This window comes from Sycon ciliatum, chromosome 1 (genome assembly GCF_964019385.1).
Source record: "Sycon ciliatum chromosome 1, ocSycCili1.1, whole genome shotgun sequence".
Taxonomy (NCBI): Eukaryota; Metazoa; Porifera; class Calcarea; order Leucosolenida; family Sycettidae; genus Sycon; species Sycon ciliatum.
In genome coordinates, this window is record NC_088643.1 from 11,640,001 (window position 1) to 11,657,502 (window position 17,502).

Sequence of the window (17,502 nt, forward strand, 5' to 3'; positions counted from 1 at the left end):
GTTTCGGCTTCTTGCTCGGTGTGTCGGTGGGAGAGCGATTTGGAGAACAGCGCGGCATGAGCATCAGTTCGGTTAGGGAGATCATGTCAGTCTTGACAGCGGCACGGTGGTCGTCTTCGGGACCTCCAGTCTCTTTATCACTGGGCTGCCATTCAGAATTCTCTGCATCGGTAAGCACCTGTTGCTAGCTGAGTTAGTCCGTAATGATCAGGTACCGGTATTCTGGTTTTTTTTTAAATTATTTCAACTCATTTCTCTCCCGCATAATAATGCTATGGGCGAGCGTCATCTTCAAGTTTTGGTGATGGCGATAGTGGGGCTAGCCTAGTTTTGGTGGTCTGTGTCGTGATAGCACTCATTTCCCGTGTCGCGTCGATATGTCGTGAGAGAAAAGTAGAATCTACCGCTACTAATCGTTCACGGTAGAAAAGAACCGGCATGATCTACTGACTTGAAAGGTGTCTACCGCCACGTACTTGGAGATCGAAAACGAGCGCCCCTTACTTTTGGGGGAGGGGGTGCAGCGTGACTGCACCCTAGGCCCTTATCCAGCAGACTGCTCAGGAGACGCTCAGGGATCTGACACCTAGCTCTAACACGTACTCTCCAATGTGATAATTAAAGGTTCGCGGTTGTAGTAGGACACAAGACGTCACGAGAAACCATCATGGTGCAAACGCCAGCTCCCGCTGGAAATCACAGGGAGGCACACAGCGATGGCAGGCGAAGCAGTGGAGGCGGGGCAGAAGCAGCTAAACCAACCAAGGGTCTCCGTATCAACATTGCTAATGCGGGTCAGGCAGAGAAGAAAACACCGGAGTCTATAGTGTTTTTATATGAAAGCAAGAAAAAGCAGGAGAACGAGCTAGTACTTTAGAAGTCTGCTTTATTAGTCTCTGTGTAGGCTCCCCCTACGAACTCCTACTAGTCCTTTCTGTCTGCCTTCGTTTGTGTACCCCCCCCCCCTCCCCCCCCCCCCCCAGCCCCCTGTCTGTTACCCTCCACTAGTTCTGGTCTCACAGTAGACTATCCCGGTATCATGAAACATGGAAATCGAAACACTGATGTTTGCAGCTCACCCAGGGGCTCTGTGATCATGACACTTTGATGGAGTCCGTTGTCTTATCATGCACCGCGTACCATGTGTTTTGTGTCTGTTTTCCGCAGGCACCTGACAGAACTCTGGGATGCATCGAGTCAGTTCTGGCAGCACAGATGGAACCAGCTCTATCACGATGTGGCGGGAGGCAACGAGTTCCTTCTATCTAGCCGTGAGTGGGTTTTTAAGAACACGACGGGCCAGGGTGCTCGCCAAAGCGACATAGCGGGGCGCTGCGCCCTCCTTCACTTTTGGACCGCCCCCTTTCAAAATGAATGCACCACCCTTCACTTCAGAGAGCGAGCACCCCACCTTCTTATATGCATGATGAGGACACATCACATACATATATAGTCAAACCTCTTTAGGACGAACACCAAGGGACCGACGGGATTTGTTCGCAATAACGGGAGTTCTTCTTATCCTTATCTTATCAGTGTCTGCTCTAGGATTGTAGGACAGCCGGTACACGTGTAACTGGCGCAACCATTTCAACCGGGTCGAACCGGGTACACATGCCCAATGATATAAAGGCAAATGGATAAGCCGCATTTAGAAAAGAGAGGACAGGAATTAGAAAATTACGAAAGAAGAAGAAGTATCTGACACATACAAGCCATGTCGTCAGTCCTTGCAAAGTTCGAAAGTGTAAAGTACCAACCGGGTCACAGGTGACCCGGTACTATATTTTCAACCGGGTCCAAGCGCCGCCCAACCGGGTGGATTACCCGGCTCACCCGGCGCTGGAGCAGACACTGTCTTATACCCAGTGAATACACCGTGATTTATCCAATAGAGTTACAAATACTAGTTCTTCTTTTAAAGCGAAAGTTTGTTTTATCAGTGTTCTTCTTAACGAGGCTTCACTGTACATGTACCGTAAAGTACCGCCAGAGCGCCCCGTCTCGCGAGAGCGCCCCACCTTGATTTTACAGCCAGAGAAAGGAAAATCGTATGGCAGAGTGCAACGAAGTTTGTACGATGTAAGAAGCTTAGTGTACTAAGGTCACACTTGGCAGGTTTTTGTGTGGACCTTGTGTCCGCTCGAAGGTACGGATTGACTGCAAAACGTGCTATATGTGTACAAGGTTCATATCGTATGACCTACAGACAGCAGACCACCTCCACAATACGACCACGAAAGGATGAGATGGTGGGGCGCTCTGGTGGTACTTTACGGTAGTAGCACAGCATTGTATGAGTCATTGCATGAGTCATTGCATGAGTCATTGCATGAGTCACTGTATGAGTCATTGCATGAGTCATTGCATGAGTCATTGCATGAGTCACTGTATGAGTCATTGCATGAGTCATTGCATGAGTCATTGCATGAGTCACTGTATGAGTCATTGCATGAGTCATTGCATGAGTCATTGTATGAGTCATTGTATGAGTCATTGTATGAGTCATTGTATGAGTCATTGCATGAGTCATTGTATGAGTCATTGTATGAGTCATTGTATGAGTCATTGTATCATAGTCATCACTTACCTCTGACAACCATAATGATTATCAATGGCGGGTTCCAGTGGCCGGTGAATAAATACATGGAATGGTCGGTTGCTTACTGGTGTTGGTGAAAGCAGCGGCCAAAATGACGACACAAAATGGCGGTGAAACCACAAAATGTTGGGTCCTATAATGATCCCCCCTCCCCCCCATCACTTTTGTTCTGGCTATAACGTTGCGGGCATATTCCCATTCTGACCCAATGATACATGTATCAAAAATAAATAAACGTGATAACATAATAACATTTTGTCCTTCTCCCTTTTCACCATAAATTAACATGACAGTGCAATAACACCCTTTTTGAAGGCCCTAAGAGAAAAATGACCTTTGGCAGGTCTGGAGTAGTGTACTTTATACTGAACTGTACTGCAGCCAGTTACACTCTCCTAACCATGGTGTAGAGGAGGACTTTACTTTGAAATGTATTTCCCTGTATGGTGGCTAGTTTTATGACGGCGGTTCTAGTCGATTCAGCGTCGATTCTTCTTGTGCAGTAAGCCTGCACACCCCGCATGCTGTTGTGTGTGATGAAGGTCGGGGTGCACGGACAAATAAATCTAGACAAAGAATGTATTTCCCTGTATGGTGGCTAGTTTTATGACGGCGGTTCTAGTCGATTCAGCATGACAGCTTTTTCTCGGTCGCTTTCTGACTGATGCAGCCGGTACTGAGATATCTCTTCCAGTATGGTTCAGCTGAGCTCAGTCCTACTGGCAAAAGCGGGAACAGTGTTATGACATCAATTAGTCAGTCCAGGCAAAAAAAGAAGGTATACCTGCTCAATACCTGCTCAATACCTGCTCAAGTACTTAGTAATTAGACTTGGACGTTTTCTCGTGACTATCACAAGTGGAACATCGTCACATGGTAAGGATCACTAAAACAACCAGTTATATAGCTAGAATAATACTGATCACGAGTAGCGTGGGAATGTAGCAGCTCGCGGCTACACACAGCGTAATTTACACATGAGCAGTATGGGCTTATGCAGTGAATGTGAAAATGGTTGTGTAACCGTTGTGGTATTGGATCTGTTTTAAAAACCATTGTGCAAGTAATGGTGACTGTGTTTGGTGCTATCGGGTGTGTGTTGCAGTTCTATGGAGTTCCATGGTCGCCTTCTACTGGTTGTTCAATGCATTCTTCATCTTCGTGGAGCTGACTGGAACCCCTTCGAGCATCTTGCAATATCGTATCCAGCCTAAAAAGAAGCCAGCTGTGGTCAGTTATGCTATTCTATGCGCCAGACGTTCTTTTCGGTGTGCCGCCCGGTAGTGACAGTGTGTGTGTGTGTGTGTGTGTGTGTGTGTGTGTGTGTGTGCGTGTGTGTATGAGCGCGCGCATGTGCGTACGTGTGTGCGTGTGTGTGTGCGTGTGTGTGTGCGTGTGTGTATGAGCGCGCACATGTGTGTATGTGCATGTGTGTATGAGCACGCACATGTGTGTATGTGCATGTGTGTGTGTGTGTGTGTGTGTGTGTGTGTGTGTGTATGTGTGTGTGTGTGTGTGTGTGTGTGTGTGTGCATGTGTGTGCGTGTGCATGTGCGTGTGTACATGTGCGTGTGTGCATGTGCATGCGTGCATGTTGGTACTGTAGGACATTCTTACGTGTATGTCACGGGTACTTTCTGTTGGTGTTTGCGCATGCTGCTTTTGCGTGGAAAGCCCGCCTTCGCCGCTTGATTTCGTAATGTGTAACACCAAGAGTACAATATAACCCCCAAGAGTGTGCAACTTAACTGCCTGCACAACCTCTATGCAGTGCTGCGACGGCAGAACTTCACATCACGTGACATGGTTCAAAAAGGTTACACCGGAAAACAGTGCAAAGTGACCACAAGAGAGTTGCACCCAAAGCTGGGTTGCGTACAACCCTGTATCAATCATGCACAGAGTGCACATAATGTGACGGGTTCATCACATTATGTGAAGTTCTGCCGTCGCAGACCCCATAGCTGGAGTTGCACACTCTTGGGGGTTATGTACTCTTGGTAATACATGTAATGGCAAATATATAGCTATGAATAGGATGAAGGCCGCAGACATCACGCAACTACGTGACTTGTTTGACATGTATTGCTGTGTATTTTATAACAAAAATATTATTGAAAACCCAGAATCGATTTTCTTGTTCCTATCATCAGTGGGAAAAAATACGGAACTAAGGATACAACCAAAGAAACTGAAGTTAAGTACTGTAAATAGAAAGGTGTTAGAAATAACATCAAGATACAAGTGCAATAACACCACTAGAGGAAACGAAAAAAGGTAACAAGATTATGTAACCAAAGGTGAGAAGGCACTGAACGAAGTGTCAACCTACGAATACAACTTCAGTGCAACAACGTGCTCTTTTTGCTTACACAAAACAGGCTTATGAATACGTATACAAACTGCCTCAAGGACTTTCAACTGTTGGACATAACGCGCACATGTCAAACAAGTAACGTAGTTGCGTAATGTCTGCGGCCTTCATCCTGTTGTTGAATACGAAAAAGGACAACTGACAACAGGAACAGGTAGGTTGGTGGAACGGCATTTATTAGAGACGGGATGACTAAGACCAGGACGAACGAAACGACTACATGGTGATTATTGAAGAGAGCTTATTGAAGAGAGAAAGAGATCAAGTCTGAACGGCAAGATAAAGGGCCTGGGTAGCTATGGCAATTATGGGCGCGCAAGTAGCTACCCAGGCCAACGGAACAAAAGGAGACAAAATGTGAGTAAAGGCACGGGAGGAGGTACCTAACACTATTCGTAGCTATATTAAAATTATTATCTCCACGTAGATTATTTAATGGCAAATATGTTAGTTATTTTTGGATTCATGTCCAGTGCTAGTGCTGACTAGGGACATTTGATCACTTGCTAACGAACTGAGCAGCAGCGAAGGCGCTACGAACGGCTGAGAAGCGAGGGTGCTACGAACGGCTGTTAAGGCCCGCTTGAGCCTGGCAGAGAAAGAGCGCCAGTGGTCGCACTTTGCTGGCCTGAACTGTATGTGGCATTTGAAACCAGTAGTCCAAGGTCGGACCCTGTTAGCTCAACTTCTATTAATCCTCGGTCTTTGTGTGTGTGATTCCATACAGGTGGAATGGCAGACGTTCAAGAAGTGTTTGAAGGTTGTCCTCTTAAACCAGTTGGCTGTGGGTTATAGCAGCCAACTTGCACTCTACTGGATCTTCCAAAAGCGCGGCGGATTATTAGCCGAGACCCTGCCATCCTTCCAGTGGTGCTTGGTGGAGCTGGCAATCTCTATGTTTATCTTTGAGGTGATTTTCTTCTATTCGCACCGGTAAGGAGAGATCAGCAGTGAGGTGAAGTTGCCTTGCGTGTTCACAGGAAAATAAGGTGGGGTTCATGTCATGACTTTGTCGAGCCCGCATGATCGAACAATGCTTGCACCGGTGAGATAACATGTCTGTTTACGTGTGTATTTTAGTCTTGACCGTCTTCTATATCTCAGCGGTGTGCCATTACTGTGGGCATGAGTAGTCCTAACACCAGCCGGGATGGCAACACTGCTAGGGGGTGGCTGGTCAAGCCATGCCCGGACTAACTGCTTGGCCACCAGCGCATGTTCACAAGTACTGCCGAGGAGGTTCTGTGCCTCTGCCATGTCATACACAAACTGTATGAAAGACTAGGGGTATGATCGATTGGGCGAATCCCGAGCAAGTGTGCTCCGAGTGAGCGTGATCGTTTGGTCGAATCCGATCGAATCCGGAGTAGGTGTGTCATGGCCGGTGATCCATCTAGTGGCACCAGGTCGTCAACCAATATAGTTGACTCAAGCAGATAAGTAGCTCACCTGTTTTCCGGCTCACACAAGGTAGTCGAAGGTTGAAGGGGAGCGACCAAAGATACTAGAGAGGTTAAGTTTCACGTAAAATTCTTACGTCCGTGCACTTTTACGTCAAAAAGTAAAAAAACTCACGTAAAATTTGACGTGTTTTACGTGAGTTGACTGTCCCGCACGTAAGTTCATGACGTGGGTTTTTGGAAGTTTCGCTTGGTTACCCCGATCGAATTTGTGTCAGTTTCCGGAATTTTATCGAGTTGTATCGAGTTTGTTGGAAATTTTGATATTTGTGCGAACTAAACCCGAATCCTGCCAGGCAAAATTTCACGTCACGTCGCACGTGTAACTTAACCTCTAAAAATTGCACGTAACGAGAGATTTGCACCGCGTTTTGAAAAAGTGCAAAAAACGTGCAACTTAACCTCTCTACTTTTATTCGTTGGAAGAAGGCGGCTTTTATGTGATTTTGTTATAGTATAATTGCGATATAATAATTAGTAGGAAATATTTAGTATAGCTTCGGGGAGCTCGCTCACCCACATTACATGATAGTGTTACAAATATGAGTGATCTCCGAGGTTATTCGTACGTCGATCGTGCGACGGAGCCTGGAGTACGCTGTCGGATGTTGCTGCAGCTAGAGCGCGCCGCCTTTGTACGCTGTCTTGATTGGGTCACCCTTCATCTTCTGCCCCGTAGGCTCTTCCCTCTCATTACCCCGTAGGGCGGTTCTCGGCCAAGCCGCGACCTCTCCCAAAAAAGGGATAACGGAGTCCGCAGTGCGCGAAGCACTTGCAGGACCCTTTACGTCGTATGACGCGAGAAGAGGGGCCTTGCTTGCTCAACTAACAAAGGTATCAGCTCCCTTGCAGGACTAAGCAGGGTCCCCTCAAGCTCAACAGTGTAGTGAGTACAATGCTGACGACTTGTACTGAAGGTGTAGCCGCCGTACGACAACACTTGTGACTCGAGGCCACGAGTTGTAAGCCATGATTGCTCAACTAACGAAAGTGCCAAATCCTTCGCAGGACTAATCATGGTTCTTACAGAACTCTAGAATATTTCGGAGCCCAGCTTTTGGCTGCTGAATCTCATTGCGTGGTCGCTTTCACGACGAGTCGAGTCCGGGTCATGACAGGTGTACTTGGAGTGGAATCCGACCACACCGGCCCCAAAAAACACCGGGAGTGGCTGGAGTGGAAATGGACTTTGCCGTTTTTGGACAGCTTTCACAGAATCTTTGTACGATATGCGTACATTTTGCGTACTACACCCTTGTTTTGTTCGATTGGGCCAGCGTTGCTCGGACCACACCGCCTGCTCGCACTCAATCCAGATTCGCCAAACGATGACACCCCAAGGTATGGCCGGACCAATCACACCGTGACTGTTTCCGCCTGTCCTGTATTGTGGAATTGCGTATTGAACGCCATTTGTTGAGGTGTTGACAGTCTGTAGTTCCCGTATTGCTGTGAGTACATGGGCTTCAGGTCAGCCAGCATACAACTACTCGGATATTTATTTATTTAAATTTATCGTCTCCGCTTCATGGCACATAATAGTACATAGCCAATACAAGAAAGGGAGGGTGAATCCAACCACGGAAAATAGCATTAAAAATAGAAGGAAGGGAAGGGAGGTGACACCATGTGTCAACAGCAGGTAGCACAATACAGTACTATTTTAGCTGAAATGCATCCTTAAAAGCTGAGAGAGACTGTGAACAGCGGATATTATAAGAGAGTTTGAGGCAAAATGTGTAAGCCATAAAGACAGGTGATTTGATCATTAGGGACAATTGAGGGGAAGGTAATGATACCTGGTGTCTTGTATTTCTCTCTCGCTGGAACCAATCATATTTCTTGAAGTGCCTGGGGATTTGCTTTTAAGATAAATAATTTTCTGAACGAGTGCACACAGGTGTGCTTGGCGTCTATCAGCAAGTGGAGAGGAGGCTACGAGACAGTATAATATGCTTACTGGTATGCATGAGAGGGATTTTCCAAATAGCCGTTTAATTATTTTTCTATGGTGAATTTCAAGCTTGGAAACAGCAGCTGCACTAAGACCACACCATGCTATGTCAGCGTAATCAAACGAGAGAGCTTGGAAGCTCAGGGCCCTACGCCGCTATGCGTTTTTGCCTTGATGACCTAGGCAAAAAAAGCATAAAATAATGTGAAATTTTTCATTTCTCCTATTTTTTTTCAGACATAACCTGGGATTCGAACCCGCACTATCGCCCTGCATGCATCACCCGATACACTTCGCATACATACTAATTCTTCCAAGTTGCTTCACGTTATGATCTTGCATTTGAAAGCCCTATTTGAATATCGTGGCCAGCTGTTTCTGGCCAGCCGTCTTTGATGGTACGGGACGGGACAGATACGGTCGAGGGTAATACGACACCGTCTACCACCTTGATGACCTAGGCAAAAAAAAGCATAGGGATGTTTCAATTCTCCAATTTTTTAGGCATAACCTGGGATTCGAACCTGCGCTATCGCCCTACATGCATTCCCCAATAAACTTCGCTTTCATATTCATTCTTCCAAGTTGCTCAGTTCACGTTATGATCTTGCATTTGAAAGCCCTATTTGAATATTGTGGCCAGCTGTGTTCGATGGTACGGTACGGTACGGGACAGATACGGGATAGCGCCAGGCGTGACACAAACACACAAACAAACAAATACCAAATTAAAGCTGTGTGGACCCTGGCTAGCGCCAGACGTTATAGTCCATCGGCCAAGTCTCAAAATCGAAAGTGGTGATGCACTGAGCTTCCAACTAAACGCGACCATACCCAGCACGTAGAGAATATATCAGAGAACACTATTCCGTTTGTTGGACGTGCCGAATTCAGTCCAGGGCGTCGATACAAAGCGTTCTTCGTCGCCGAGTTTTTTACTGTGCGCTCCATTTGAGAGTGCGCAGAGTTCTGATCGAGAGTTTTTTGAGCAGATTTTCAAATTTTTGAGGCTGTCAGCTGACAGCTGTCAACCCTAAATGGCACTTAGTATGTGACAGGCAATAGGTTTTGGTGCCTCCGTATGCCTTCTAATAAGTAACGTTAGTTCTATCTTCCTTCGTTTCACTTCGCTGCTTCGCCCACCACCTCAGGAGATGACAGCGTACCTGCACTAGTCAGCTCTCGCTAACCCTGTCTCTCTTTCTCCGTCTTAGCGCTCGTCATTCGTGTCCTTCTGCTGGGGCGAGCTTGATACTGTTGTGTCGTAGTTTTTAGGCAATAGTGGCTGTTGTTCGCGTGACGATCAGGATTTATGGAGAAAGACGACGACTCGCCAAGTTCCCATGCAGCCACAGACGGCGTAGCAATTCTTACCGCCAACCCTTCGAGCAACGGAACCGGCCTGAGTTGGAAATCGTGTCTGTGTAATTGTGCCACAATACGGATGAAACACACAGGCTCACATGTGACGAGATGAAGATAATCTCAACAGGCTGACGGAAATCCAACAGGCTCACGGGAACGCTGCAGTTATGGTCGGAGACGCGGAGTTATTTAGTCACTGGTAAATGTTGCATCGAGTGCTGTGTGCTCTAACACAATTGTAAAAATCATGAAAAAGCGAAAATAATGCAATGGTGGGGCTGAGTGGTGTTCTGTGGAGGAGACGTCGCTGTCTCAGTATTCAACGCCGGACCCTGTATTTCAAGTCTGTGGTCATGCTCGATCATAAGATCCTGCATGGCTCCAGTGCCTTCTCAGCATTGTTGGCGGGTAAGCACCTGGATCGTGTCCAAGTACTGCGGCTCTGTTGGCTTGAGGGACGTACGGGTGCTCGCCGTGCACCCCTGCCGGCAATCTGCTAGTGAAGCTTGGTACCTACTGTGTCCGGGAGATTTTCATCCAGAAGCTGATCTTCCTAGGCTGGAGCTGCTGCTACTCCTGTGCTAGCCCTCAACCACTGGCGCTCCTACTCGGCTCCAGTGTGGGCCATTAACCACCCTGCCCGATTTCGCACTGTTGCTATTCCACACCGTCAGCATTTAACTCTGAGGTCAGACCTTGATCCCTCCCACCATATGCTATCTGTCTGTCTGCCTTTCTCTGACACACAGATGTGCGCGCATACACACAAACACACATGCACACACAGTGACACAAACATACACATAGCCAAATTCTCTGTGTTTGGTGATCATCATCTGTTTTCTGGTGTGCAAGCTCACCTCTGATGCCGATTACTTCCTTGCTTAGACCCGGTCTGCTATTAGACCAGTCTGCTCTCCCTTCACTCGCTTGTAAATCCTACTTGGAGCAGTAAGGTTGTGTCACTGCTCCTACTGATGTCATTGTTGTGAAAGCAATATCATCGCCATTGGTGGTAATTTTCCACCGTGCATGAATCATTAACAATCATCATCTATGTGTCACGGCCTAACTATCCTCGTAACTCCCCTCGTCGTGACTAGTGCTGTACCGTTGAAACCTACTTTGCTTCAGTGTATATTCGCTCCAAAGCTCTTGTTTTGTTGCATAGTGATCTGACGCAGTGTGCTATAGCCTATCGGGTAATATGGATAAGATTAGTACAGTCGGCATCGCCTATCGAGTGACCAGGTACATGGATACTAGTACATGTATACCGGCTTAACGATATCGGAACACAAATAGCACTATGTGTGCAATATTCCTTTCTAAGCTCACGCTGTGCGGTGCAGATAGGTCATGTGTCGTTGCCAACTTGCCGCATGTGCATGTGCAGCAGGAAGGCACCACATGTCGACTACTACTTATACTGTACAGCATTGTGTGCTTACATGCATCTACGGCCTTGTGGATGCAATTGAGTCTCACATACATGTACATGAAATATTGCGTGTAGTGCGGCATCAGGTGTTAACATACAGTGGCTAAATATTTTTCTCGCAATAATGACCATATTCACCACAATTGTGTTTATGTCCAGAGCCAACTCAAGTCCTGTATTATTTATGACCATGACAACAAGACCGTTCCAGGCTGAAATTCTTCTATGACAGGCATGAACACTTGCCTTACAATTGTTCGTGATTGTACGAAGTACATATTCGCTGTTGCATCAATTTTGCACCATTTACATTGTAGTGCCACTAGTGGTATCACGGACACCTGCATGCGTATTGAGTCAAACAAGGTTACCTCTGTATAATTATGCTTATCGTGGCTATCAAGAGCTTCGATGCAAGTTCCCAGCTGACGAATGGTGTCCAGCTTGTGTTCAGCTCAGCTGGCACTCACAACTCATAATAATTGCGTTCTAGACGCCAGATGAGATGTTTCAGCTACAATGTAGACACAACGTCCGTGTTCAAGAAAGCCGTCACTTCATCTTCTGTCCATCCTCAATAGCACGTTCAAGCAAATACGTCTGAAACACAGTAGCGACAATCCGACAGCGGCGACACGCCGTCTTCTCCACAAGAGCTTCTACCGTTCTAATTCAGATTCCCCCAAAAATGTCAAAATAAATAATAGATTTCCACCAAGCTCGCTAGAATCTTGCGAACCGTCAACATGCAGGCATTTCAAGTGTTCGAGCGTGCGTAGATTCTGCTCAGCGGCTCAAGAACATTCGCCAAGCGAAAAAAAGTCGATGAGAAAGATGTAATGGTGGACGAAATTACGAAAATCGGAAGAAGGTATTCGACCCAGTTCGACTATCCTGGACTGGATTGGCAACGTCCAACAATCGGATTCGTATTCTATGGGGTCTCATGAGCTAGTGTGCCAAAGGGCGTTTAGTTGGAGCTTCAGTGCATCACCTTCGCCGAAAGAGGCCCTTTCTGAGATTTGGCCAATGGACTATTACTGAAGTAACGTCTTCTGCATAGTTACGGGAATAAAGGCAGAATATAGCATCGGTAGAATAGCATCTTGCAACTGTTTGGGAGATGGAAAAATGAGAGAGCAAGGCTCCAAGAGCAGAGCTGGTACGACAACGCACAGAAATCATATGTTCTGACCACGAAAGAGCAGAATCAATCACTACTCCTAGGTGTTTGTGACCACTCACCATCTCAATAGGCTGGGGAGATCCTGGGAAATACAATGCAATGTTATCTGCCGACGCACAGCCGATGATAAGGGCCTTGGTTTTGTTGAGATTGGGGGATAGGTGCCAGCGACGCATCCAGGACGCGACCTTTTCTATGTCCAGCTGTAGAGATAGGTGAAGTTGCTGAAGTGAGGCTTCGAATTTCATGAGTGCAGTGTCATCAGCATACAAGGAAGTATCAGGTACATCACTAGGCAAATCATTGATATTATAAAATGAATAACAGAGGGCCTAATATCGAGCCCGGGCACTCCCGAAAGAACAGGTCGGGGGTTGGAGAGTGTTTCTGCCGTCTTCTCTCTTTCCCATGAGCCTCCGGATGCTGGAATATTATCTGCACAGTCGTTGTCGTTTGACGTTCTACGTTCTCTCTCTCTCTCTCCCTCTCCCTCTCCTTCTCTCTCTCCCTCTCCCTCTCCTCTCCATCCTCTCTCCCCCCTCTCCTTCTCTCTCTCTCTCTCTCTCTCTCTCTCTCTCTCTCTCTCTCTCTCTCTCTCTCTCTCTCTCTCTCTCTCTCTCTCTCTCTCTCTCTCTCTCTCTCTCTCTCTCTCTCTCTCTCTCTCTCTCTTTGTTTCTCTCCCTCTTCCTCTCCCTTTTGCTTTGTGTTTCTCTAGGGCACTTCACATTCCCTTGTGGTACAAACACATCCACAAGGTCCACCACGAGTGGACCGCACCAATCAGCATTTCTGGGCTGTACTGTCACCCGGCCGAGCATGTCATCGCCAACATATTGCCGGTAATGGCTGGTCCCCTCCTGCTCGGCTCTCACTGTATGCTGCTGCTGCTGTGGGCCTGTATCTCGCTGGCCTCCGTATCCGTCGCACACTGCGGCTTCCACCTGCCGTTCATGCCGTCCAACGAGTACCACGACTACCATCATGCAAAGTTAGTAGTGTAGTGTGTGCATTCTGCATTGATTGGTAGCTGTACTGTCGCATCCCCGGCTCACAGTGACCGGACCCCGAAATCACTACGAGCGGCGACTGAATATAGACGTGTGGCCTCACGACAAGCCCAACACAACCCAGGGGCCAACCAATATAGCTGGCTTGGTCCAAGTTCAACCCCACACGATCAACATCCAAAGACTGTTAGTTTTACGTTGTGAGTAGTATCAAATCCGAGCTCAAAGTAAACGAAGACAGAGAGCTGAGACCGAGTCTCGACTGCTAGACTAGACTAGACTAGACTAGACTAGAACTGAAGTAAAAGAGAGAATGAGAGCTTCTTTTATAGGGTGCTTCAGAGATATAATGGCGTGATCATGGCGAGGTAATTCCAGGAAATAGCAGAACAAGTCAAACCGGAATGTGCGCAGCCAGTCAGCAGAAATGCAGAATATACGTACGGTGATCATTCGAGAAGAAAGAGAAAGAAAGACACCGAGAGAAGAAAGACCAAATTGGGACGTGGGGAGCCCGCTCACCCACGTCAGAGTACAATGTGAGTATATGAGGGTCACGTTGGGGAGCCCGCTCACCCAACGTGCCATAGTTCAGCGGCTTCTTATGGTAAGTTCTGCTGCATTCTTGGTCTTGCTTGCGTGATACTCTGACCTCTTGCGCGGTGACGGTTTGGTTCTTGCACACGTCTCCTGTCTTGCACTTAGCTCTTGTTTTACAATGTCATATTAGTCTTGGCTCTTTGCACGAAGCGCCGAGGCATCGTGGAAACCTGTAGAACGTCGTAGTGACGTGGTTTTGCACAAAGCCTGGAGTCACATTTCCAGGAAGTGAAGAACTTCCAGGAAACGTACAACGCGAGAACCTACCTGACCAGGTTCCGGCCTTGGATCCCATAACGTGTCATGCCAAGAAGGCATGTCACCTACGTGGGAAAGCGCGTGTCGCTCAACCTACATGCTAAGCACGTGGGACAAGACACTGGCCAAACCATGTTGTACTAAAAGGGCGTGACAGCTCAGCACAGAGCTGCTCACTATGTAGATCCTGCTATCACAGGACTATCAGGCAGCAGTTGTCTTATTCTGGGACGTGACAGTACCAATACCTTGCACATACATGGGAGGCGGTGAACGCAACAATCTGACTTGAGCCCCCCCCCCCCCCCCCCCACTGTACCCCTAAAAGGAAATACTCCCCCCCCCCAAAAAAAACACTTCTGGCTGCATGTATAAAAAACTACGTGCACAGAGAAGAATATTACTCCCTCAGTCCCTGCCCCCCCCCCCCCAACAACAGAAAAAGAAATACTCCCTGCTTCCAGCAGTTCACTTGCATACCAGTGTCATGGTTGTTGTCTCTTCTGACCATGAATGTTCCTATAGGTATTGTCTGATTCTGATCCAATGCACTACAATGCCCTCAGTTTGTTGAGTCTGCCATTCGATGATGCCGAGACCTCTGGTCAGTTGAGCCTGGCAGGCCCGGCCTACCAGCACCGTCTCACTGGTGACTCCATGCTAGCCTCATGTGCCTGGCGGTGAGTTTGTGTACCTCGTAAAAAAACTGATATTATTTTTTGTTTTGTGTTGGCTGCTGCTACGCAGGTTCAACCAGAACTTTGGCATGCTGGGGATCTTTGATTTTCTGTATGGCACGGACAGTCGCTTCCGTAAATCAAAGTCGTACGAGCGCCATTCCATGCTACTTGGCACCACCCCAGCCAACGTTCTGATTCCGGACGAACCAAAGAAATGCCAGTAAAAGGTCAAGTCGGCAGTGCATGTGCGTGTGTGCACCCTCACTGCTGTTGCTAGTCTCCTCACAGTCCACCCTTGACCGTCCCATCCTCCAGTTTCAATGCTAGTATTGTCACTACTCTACATGTATGTGTATTGTAGCATACCCACCATCAATGCTAGTCACATGGCAAATTCCACTTAGCTACCGTGACTACTTCAGGCATGCCTTTGATATTATTATTTTTATTCACATAGCTATGGGTTTTTTTTGTGGCAAATTCACTAGTGTCCTAGCTCGGCCCAATCTGTGTTCTATCATGGGTGGTTAAATAACGACATTGCATTGTTCAATCTTCCAGTCCTATCAGTGACAACTCTCATAGCCAATGTGCATTGTTTCCGACGGCCATCACCAAGAAGTTATGTTCTCTTTCTCACCTAGGGCCGTTCACAATTTGTTTTCCATTTCAATTTCCGCCCTTTCCACCATCCTGGAAGCATGGAGAGAGACAGTACCGGTATTATGATTATTATAAAGTTACAAGCAGGGCATTGGCTATGTCATCACTCATCAGTACTACTTTCCAGCTATACTGCTATGACATCACTACTACTTTCCAGCTGTCCTGCTATGACATCAGTACTACTTGCTCCCAAGTCACTCTGTTTTCTGTACCCGACTACCGGTACTTAATTGTGTCACTATTCAAGGTACTTTATACTTGAAGTACTACGCTTACTTCATACAAAGTGTTGAAATATGAAGCCTGAAATCACATGCAGTCTAGGCGTGCCTGTACGATACCGGCATGTTGACACTGCAACTTGCTGTTGGCACCACCCCCCCCCCCCCTTGAACACTGTGTGCCACTGCGCTCGTGGCAAATCCAAACTACACTAGTATCTGCTCATCCAAATCCAGAGGGCTCAGATACCCCCCCCCCCCCCAAGCGGACGTTACCATACTCTTGTGACTGCCCATGAGCACGGCCAGTGATCTCTAGGGGTATTTCCACAGAATAAGGGTCCGTGACTTTTGCCACCTCCATTTATCTACACTTCAATGTGCTGTCGTGGACTATGAAATCCGTTGAAGAGTCAAGCGGCCACTGGGCACTGACCTTGCAGTCGTTAGCACTGCTGATCCATTTTTACAGTGTGTACATAAACTATAGTGTGTGTACATGCAAACAGAAGTAAGGGTGCCGGTCCCGGTCATCCCATCTGATTTCAATGTTCACAACAGTACATTGTAGATCTTAACCATGGTAAATTTGATCATTACAACATTGCAGACTGCAGTGCATATTACTGATGGTAACTGTTGCAACTTACACTTAGTGACTGCATGCTTGTGGCACACGACAGTCATAAGCAACACGAGGAGTAATTATGGTTGGTAGTTATCATTACGAAGGTAAACAAGAGAATGGCCCGAGCATGCCCAGAGCAACCAGGTAAGGGCCAGCAGCCATGATGAGAGAATACCGTAGACATGCGCGAATGGAGATAATGTCGTACGAAGAAGCAGCGAGAGAGAAGAATGCAGCGACGGCATGTAAATGCAGTCTATAACAGTAACATAATGCAAAATACTGGCAGAGGTAGGATCCCGGTCATGAGCTTGGGATGAATGGGCACACTCTAGTTTGGCATGGTGTACCCTTGAGTATGTATATACACACATAACAAACACACACACACACGTGCATGCACATCCATGCCCCCCCCCCCACACACATACATACACAAACACACGCACACAAACACGTGTGCATGTGCGCACGCACGTACACACAAACACATTGAACCTGGGACACATTGCCATGTTCAGGCTGGATAGGTCCTGTGGTCTACTGAAAAGCCGGCCACAATTGGAAACGTGGAAGGGCTGAAGTCTGTGTGCTCGGGTCGAGCCATGGCTACATTCATGATGATTTTATGACTTGGCATGATAGCACACAACGGGTATTTCTTGCTTGTCACATGAATGTTAGCAGTGCTGCTAGATTTCAATACTGGAGTAAAATATGATGTGTATCTCAAAGATAGTAGCATGAACTTGTATGTACAGGGTATGGCTGACACTGCTATGGCAATATACATTGCAGTATAAACATTTGTAGAGTAGAGTTTTCCAGGTTTAACTGACATAGCGGTAACTATTCTGTACAGTGACTAGTGTAAAAACAGTAGGTGAGAGTAGACATGAACACATTCAGTAAAACTGATACCACAGTAGACTGGACTAGACAGTACATGTAGTTCAGTTGATCATTATATCTACATACTAACACAACACTGTGTGTGTCATAGACAATCTGTATACATCATGTCTATACAAGTGATGTCACAGTGTTGTGATCAATGACA

General features: G+C 47.0%; 2 protein-coding genes across 2 annotated transcripts in view; one reads left to right on the plus strand and one right to left on the minus strand.

The window, feature by feature from the left end:
* The first annotated feature begins 1,025 nt into the window (after positions 1 to 1,025).
* LOC135813364 (fatty acid hydroxylase domain-containing protein 2-like) lies at positions 1,026 to 15,888 on the plus strand. The gene is made up of 5 exons (XM_065326467.1): positions 1,026 to 1,271; positions 3,708 to 3,832; positions 5,704 to 5,909; positions 13,098 to 13,370; positions 14,995 to 15,888. Exons 1-5 carry the CDS (start codon positions 1,142 to 1,144, stop codon positions 15,149 to 15,151), a joined length of 891 nt encoding a protein of 296 aa, XP_065182539.1. The 5' UTR covers positions 1,026 to 1,141; the 3' UTR covers positions 15,152 to 15,888.
* Positions 15,889 to 16,516: 628 nt separating this feature from the next.
* The window catches only part of LOC135813410 (uncharacterized), a 14,545-nt gene continuing 13,559 nt past the window's right edge, over positions 16,517 to 17,502 (minus strand). Inside the window, exon 5 of the mRNA XM_065326507.1 lies at positions 16,517 to 17,502. This exon is cut by the window's right edge and continues 130 nt beyond it. The gene's annotated coding sequence lies outside the window, so the exon portion shown is untranslated.